Here is a 7,486-nt window from a genome sequence, read left to right as displayed (position 1 = left end):
CTTTCTGTTGATGTACTCTGTGGGAAGGTAGTTTGGTGCTAAAATAGGGATATGGGTGCCATCTATCGCCCCACCGCAGTTTGGGAACACCATTGCTGCAAAACATCCACTATGTCCTGCACATTGCCCAGAGTCACAGTCCTTCATAACAGGACGTGATTAATGACACTCCACACTTGCATCACAACAGCCCCTATGTGGATTTTCCAACTCCAGATTTATTCCTGACTGATGAGTTGGGAATCTGGCATTGCAAGCTTCCACAGAGCGATTGACACTCACTTCTCCGTTGTCAGTGCAGCTCTCATTTTGGTGTCACTGCACTGGAGGGCTGGGGACAGCTCCGCACACACATCCAGAAATGTGGCTTTGTACATCCGAAAGTTCTACAGCCACTGCTCATCATCCCATACCTTTATAATAATGTGGTCCTACCAGTCAGTGCTTGTTTCTTGGGTGCAGAACCAGAGCCCCATTGTCTCCAGCTGCTCCACAAATGGCAACAACTTTTAATAATTTCTTTTTATGTCTCACAGCAATCTAGTCTCTAAGAAATTGTTTTATTGCCCACGGCTCCACAAAAATACTACAGGATCAGGTGCCATGTGCGTGCAACACTCATCTCAATAGTGCAGAGTTGTGCAGGATCCATGCTTCTGACACAGATGGCGGACAGCTAGGAGGGACACACAGGTTTGCAGGTATTTTGAAAAGATGTGCAAAATGTTATGGAATGCAGATAAAATTATGGGATGGAGAACACTGCATTATGGGACATTGAAATCATGTTCCCAGTCACCCCTTTGCGACTCATTTCAGCCCCATAAGGCATTGCAAAACCTTCCCAAAACTCCCTGCTCTAGATGGTGGTGAAGTGCACAATGAAATAGCTACCCACAGTGCACTGTTCTCTCCATCGATGCAAGCACTGCTAGTGAGGATGTGCACCGCTGACACAAGGAGCATAGGGTGGACATGTAAAAGTGATTTAATTACTGCGTCAGCTGTATGTCAGCATTACTTAGGTCAACATAATTTTGTAGTGTAGACATGCCCTCAGTCTCCTCTTTATCTTGTGGATCTGATTTCTTTACACCCCTCTGAACTCCCTCATCCCTCCTCCCAGTGGTCAACTAGTTATATGCAGTGTTAATTTAGTAATTTTCCAACCCTCCCTGTAAATTTGAACACGCCTTCTAATTTTAATTCCTGGGGAAAACAGTGTGTGGAGTCACTTACACCTATGGAAAGTGAGTGTAAAATGCTATCAAATCAGCATTTTCCACAGTTAGAGTCTCAAAGTTGCTAGATGGAGTCAGGAGACCTGCAATTAACTTGCAACTTTGGAGGGGAGCCTCTGTCATTACCCATGTCAGCATAGCAATTCTCTTTGTACAGCATCAGTTGACTTTGGGAAATGGGTTACTTCTTGGAGGAGAGAAGCTGGGATTATGGCATCTGATGGACTCCACCTGTTTTCAAACTTTTTAGTTCTGGAAGGGCAAAATCTCTTCACAGATTCACACATCAACCTCCTTCTGCTAGGTTCTCAAACCCAGGAAGAGATCTTCAGCCGCTAAGTGGATATGATAGGCATAGAGCATAGTTTGGGAACTGTAATTCTGTGCTTAGCACCCTTGGGTGCATGTGGGATGTGTGACAGATTTTTGTTGAATCTGCCTGGAGCGTCAGGTGATCAGGCTGAAGCCGCAGGATCGTTTGGGGAGGAAATGATGTAACGTATCAAGTGTTTAAATTTTAAAGCTGTATTAATAAAGTAATAAAATACAGCAGAGAGTGCTGGGAATGCTCCCATGTCACTCAGGGGAAGAAAGAAAGCATTAGAGCCCCAAGCCCTAACCCGCTTTCATACACACACTCTATCCAAGACTGGCCAGGCTTGGGTGTAACGTAAGAAGAGGGGGTGGGGTGGACGGGAGTTCTTGCCCTGGGTCCAGGTTGTCCAGGGAATCCACTGTAATCTCCAAATTGCTCCAGTTCTCGGGAGGGTTTTTAAATCCTGGGTTCCTTGGGGGTGTCATCGTCCAGGGCTCTCTGTGCCTGGTACTCTTTGTACCAGTCCCAATCAGCTTGCTCTGGTGTTCTCGGCCGGCTCTGGAGAATTTGTTTTCCCTTCTGTTGGCTTTCACCGTCACTGCCTCATTCACTCTGTTTTCACTGCTGTCTTTGCAGTTGTGCTTCACTTAGTTCTCCTCTTCTCACGACTGGGCAGCTGTAGATTTCTCGTCGAGCCCATGATCTTGGGCTGGGGCCAGTATCTTATCTCCACATGGAGCTAGCTAAAGTGCCGAGTTAACCCGTTCTCTGCTCTCTTCCTTCATTCCCCCTCTTGGGCTCTCGCCGTCTTCAAGGAATCTTCTACTCCTCAGTCACACCTTTAATCCTTCCCAGCATGCTTTGCAATGCTTGCAATAGTGTTAGCCACATACAGTGCTGGTCTGCCCTCCCTATGGGATCCCCATGGGTCCTTGAGGTGTGACAGAAGACCCCCCCAAGATGTGGCCTATATTTCCCTGGCCATGGAGCTCTGATCAGGCTGCATAGAATTGGCTCTGGGAGCTGCTGTTCCCCCAGGGACTGGTGAAAGAACTCTCCTCACCTCTCCCCTAACTGAGGGGGGACAGGGGACCAGTTTGATCCCTGGGGCTGGCTGTGTTTTTGTGTTCCCAGTTTCTCCCCTCATGGGGGAGGGTATGATTCTGGAAGTGTGTCTGTGTCTTCTTCTCCCCTCACAGGAGCAGGGTTTGATTCCTGGGTGTATCTGGAGGGGTGTGGTTTCCTGGGGGTGGGTTGATCTTTGGTGGGTGCCTCTCCTTCTCCCCAGGATGCAGGTTGATCCCTGGGGGTGGGCTGGTTCCTGGGGTGTGTCTCCCTGGGGAAGTTGATCCCTGGGGAAGGGCTGGTTCCTGGGGGTGTCTCTCTGGGGCTGGGCTGGTTCTTGGGAGTGTTTCCTGGAGCAGTGTTGTTCCTGGGTTGTGGGCAGGTTCCTGGGGGTGTCCCCCTGAGGTGGGGGGGGATATAGATCCCTGAGGGTGGTCTGGTTCCTGGAGGGTGTCTCCCAGGGGAGGGGGTTGTTTGTAGGGGATGGGCTGGTTCTTGGGGGTGTCTCCTGGGAGAGGGTTCATCCCTGAGGGTGGTTTGATTCCAGGGGGATGTCCTCTGGGGCGTGAAGGGATGTTGTTCCCTGGGTGTGGGCTGGTTCCTGGGGATGTCTCCCGGGGGGGATGGGGGTTGATCCCTGGGGGTGGTTTGGTTCCTGGAGGGTGTCACCTGTGCTCCCTGGGGGGAGGTTTGATCCCGGGAGGTGGGCTGGTTCCTGAGGTGCATCTCCTCATTTCCCTGGAGGGGGGTGATTCTGGGGGGTGGGCTGGCTCCTGGGGGGTGTCTCTTCTTCTCCCTGGAGGGAGGGATTGATCCCTTAAGGTGGTTTTGTTCCTGGAGGGTGTCTCCCCTCCGGGGGGGGGTGTTTGACCCCAGGGGAGGGTGAGCTGGTCCTCGGGGTGTCTCCTCTTCTCCCCAGGGGGGGAATCCTGGGGAGTGGACTGGTTCCTGGGGGTGTCTCCCGGGGGAGGGGATGGTTAATCCCTGACCCTGAGGGTGGTTTGATTTCTGGAGGGTGCCTCTCAGGGGGCTGTTGTTCCCAGGGGGTGGCCTGGTTTCTGGGGATGTCTTGGGGGAGGGAGGTTGATCCCTGGAGGTGGTTTTGTTCCTGGACCGTGTCTCCCCTTCTCCTGGAGGGGAGTAATCCTGGGGGGGTGTGAGTGTGTGTTGATCCCTGGGGGTGTCTCCCAGAGGATGGTTCGGTTCCTGGACGGTGTCTCCCCTTCTCCTGTCGTGGCGGAGGCGGGTCCAGCCCCGCCGTCTCATCAGTTCTCGTTTCATTCCCTTTATAGGAAATGTATGTGCGGAGCTGGGGGGCCGCCCGCAGCCAGCGGGGCGGCGGCTCCCGCCCACAGGGGGCTACAGGACGGGCAGAGGGAGGTCGCTGCCGGACAGGGCGGGGTTTCTCTCCAGGACTGGCCGCCGGCTCTCGCTCGTTCTGCGGTCGGTGTCCGGCGCTGAGTCCCGTCCGAGCCCCTGGGAGTCCGGGCCGGGCCAGGAGCCGCCATGACGGGCAGGTAAGGGAGAGCGGGGCGCGCCCCCCGGGATGGGGTCACTCGCCCTGGGCGGACCCGAGGGCGGCGGGGGAGCCGCGTGCAGCACTCGGCCTGGCTGGGGCTCTGCGACCGGGCCGGGCCCCGAGTGCAGCGGCTCTGGGAGCCCCCTGCCTGGGACCCGCTGCTCCCCGCGGGGCCGCCCTCCGGCGGAAGGGTCCGGAGAGCGCCCTGGCTCGCCGCCCTCTGCCCCGCAGCTGCCCAGCCCGGGCCCGACTTCCCGCCCTGCCCTCAAGGTCATTGCGGAGTAGCTGCGCTGAAGTCAGCGGCGCTGCACCTGTGTCAACGCGTTGCGAGCGGCCCCGCGGGGGGCTGGGCTGTTTCCCGGGGGCTGGGGCGGCGGGGGGGGCCGTTTGCGTTCCTGGGGGGCTCTGGCGGCCGGGCAGGCAGGACCCATGCAGCGCAGCCTGCGCACACCCGAGGGCTGTACAAGGGCTGCGCTTGGTGGTGAGGGGCCAAACTCAGGGGTAGAGGAGCCCAGCACCTTTCTGTCTTCTTGCAAACGGCCGCCCCGTTTGGAGTATTGTGCGTGTCATTTGGTGAGAGCCTTATTCAGAAACGGGAGAAGACAATACAGCAACCCCTGTACCGTGTGCTCCTGGGACCAAAGATCTTAAATATGTCCTGTGGGTGGGGAAAGAGGGCAGGGATAGGAGGAGAGAAGTGCAGGATTTGGAAGAGTTGGGCAAGAAAGGGAGATGATGATGAAGGTTTGTGTTTATATTTGTAAAGTGCGCAGTACTTCCCCAGTGTCTAAACTAAAGCCAGCTTTAATTCCAGGGTGGGGCCGTGGTGACGTGAGCTTTACTCTCACAGGTTATGAAGTTTGAGATTGAATTGCAGTTATGTAATTCACAGTTGTTACTTATTTATACATATAATTCTCTTTCCTTCTGCTCTGAGTCTGGGCAGCTGACCCTGCCCAGTTGGCCCTGAGTCTTGGAGGTAGGTGTTCTGACTGCAGAACTGACAGATGAACATCTTGAGCCCTGTTCCCCTCTCACTTTCAGCAGATTGATACCAGTGACTCAGCAGAGTTACTACAAATTTGTACTAGTGTAAGTGAGTTGAGAATCTGAGCGCTTGGTAGTTCTAATCCTAGTGCTAACATTTTGGGCGGATTTAGGCAAGTTATGTAGCTGATCTTCTGCATTTTCTCCTCTGTAAAATGAAGAACTTATTTTAAAGGAGTATTGTGAGAGTTAACTGATGTTCGTAAAGTGTTTTGAAGGTGAAAAGCATTAAATATGAGTATGAACTTCTAAAATAGTGCATTGTGGGAATTCTCTCCTACTGAATCCTAGTGTCCTTAGCCTTACTATAATGCAGTCGTTTTTAAGCATCACTTGTTTTCACAGCTAAAAACAGTTAAGAGAGTCTGGGGAATTTATTTTTTAAGTACACCTCTACCCTAATATAATGCGACCTGATATAACGTGAATTTGGATATAATGTGGTAAAGCAATGCTCCGGGGGTGGGGGGTGGCAGGGCTGTGCACTCCAGCAGATCAAAGCAAGTTCGATATAACGCGGTTTCACCTATAACACGGTAAAAAATTTTTGGCTCCGGAGGACAGTGTTATATCGGGATAGAGATGTACAAAAAGTAGAAAAAGTCGTGAGTGTAAACTTGGACTGTGTCTTCTGTGATTTGTTCAGTACCTAGCCCATTGTGGAGTTACTGGAAAGAATAATATTGTAAATAATTATCACATGCTCATATCTAAAATGTGGGTAAATGTTCATAGTTTGTAGAGTGGATGATGATAGACTGATGTGGATACGTGGGTGTATTTGGTGCATATATATTATCCCTCCTCCAGTCTGTTACAGAATGGGATTTTTTTTTTTTTGTATCAGAACCTCAGCTGCTGCTACCTCATGGGTGCAGTGTTGGCTCTTGTAACTTGTGAATATACCACAGACATGTTGTGCATATATTCCACTCCCTTAGGAGAGGATTAAGCTCAAAGTGCTAGAAATTCTGTCACTGTTGGTGAGCGTCTGTCCAGCTACTGAATGGCACTGGGGAGAGAGGAGGTAAATCTGGGAAGAATTTAGACTATGAACCAATCTGATTGTGTCGTATAGGTACAGTGTGTGATAATGTTTAAAATGATATGTTCCATGTGAAGCAAGGATCATTCAAGTTTAGGGGCAAGGGAAGTTACTTTGTGCTATTTGAAAAAACTGTGGGTTTCTTTTTTGAGTTACCTGGGGAGTGCCATACTCTTCAGCGTTTCTCAAATGCGGCCACCAGGGGCTTTTCTTGTGGCCATGGCCTTCTGGGGTGGGAGTGGGTGGCAAAATAGTGGCTCTTCCCTCTCTTTGTTGCTCCTGAACGGACTGCCTTGATGTTGATTGTCAGGGCCGCCTGTGGGTGGGGGCAAGTGGGGCAATTTGCCCCAGGCCCTGCAGGGGCCCTGCAAGCCGCTCCGGGTTTTCAGAGGCATTTCCGCGGCAGGCCCTTAACTGGCTCTGGGTCTTTGGTGGCGGGTCCTTCAGTGCAGCAAAAGACTCGAAGTGAGTGAAGGACCCGCTGCTGAAGTGCTGCCGAAGCCTCGGAGCACGGCCTGGTGATTACAAGCGCCGGAAGCGGCAGGAAAAAAAAAAAGGCCACGATCAGCTGCACTTAGGCTGCTCTACCGCCGCCACTTCATTCTTTGGCGGCAATTTGGCCGCGAGTCCTTCCCTCTGAGAGGGACCCGCTGCTGAATTGCCCCTGAAGACCCGGCCCTGCCCCAGGCCCCCTGAATCCTCTGAGTGGCCCTGTTGATTGCTGGGACTGCCAGCAGGGGTTGGGCTCTGCCCCTATCTGGAGACACCTGGGGCACCACACTGGAGGAGCAGTCAGCCAGTGAATTCTCCACTTTCCCAGGACAGTGGGGCTCAGGCTTTGGGCCTTGCAGCAGTTTCTGGCCGAGGGACTTTGGGCTCCAACTCTAGACTCTGGCTGTGTGGCGGCAGACCTCAGACTCTGGCCATGGGGCCTCAGGATTCACCCCCCCATTGCTCCCCAGCTCTCCACCCACCAACCCCCATTGCCCCTGGCCCCTGCTGCCTCCCCTGACCCCACCTCCCCATCCAGAGCTTAATTTGTCCCTAGATTTGGCGGGTCTGAGTAAGTCTGCTGTGAAAAGTGATACTTGCATGTTTGTTAATATCACTTTTCACAACAGACTTACTAACTAACAATAAATAAATTACAATGATTTGGACGTGTATATGTGCATATTTATTAGTTTTTCCTAAAGCTAATTAACGATTTTAGGGAAAAATGTGAGAGCGGCCACCAGCAAGAGTTGGTGGCT

The 7,486-nt window shown here is 52.4% G+C and overlaps 1 protein-coding gene across 4 annotated transcripts in view; it reads left to right on the top strand.

The window, feature by feature from the left end:
- The first annotated feature begins 3,950 nt into the window (after positions 1-3,950).
- Positions 3,951-7,486, top strand: part of LIMS2 (LIM zinc finger domain containing 2) — a 54,420-nt gene continuing 50,884 nt past the window's right edge. For 2 of the 4 annotated variants that reach the window (XM_050965298.1, XM_050965299.1), the window contains exon 1: positions 4,032-4,139. In XM_050965298.1, the coding sequence (XP_050821255.1) occupies positions 4,129-4,139 (11 nt within the window). In that variant the 5' untranslated portion in view covers positions 4,032-4,128. Of the gene's footprint in view, positions 4,140-4,543; positions 4,715-7,486 lie in introns of those variants that run through there. The other 2 variants (XM_050965297.1, XM_050965301.1) reach the window with 2 other exon arrangements.

The sequence above is a fragment of the Gopherus flavomarginatus genome, chromosome 8 (genome assembly GCF_025201925.1).
Source record: "Gopherus flavomarginatus isolate rGopFla2 chromosome 8, rGopFla2.mat.asm, whole genome shotgun sequence".
Lineage (NCBI taxonomy): Eukaryota > Metazoa > Chordata > Testudines > Testudinidae > Gopherus > Gopherus flavomarginatus.
This window is presented reverse-complemented; position numbering and strand designations above follow the sequence as displayed.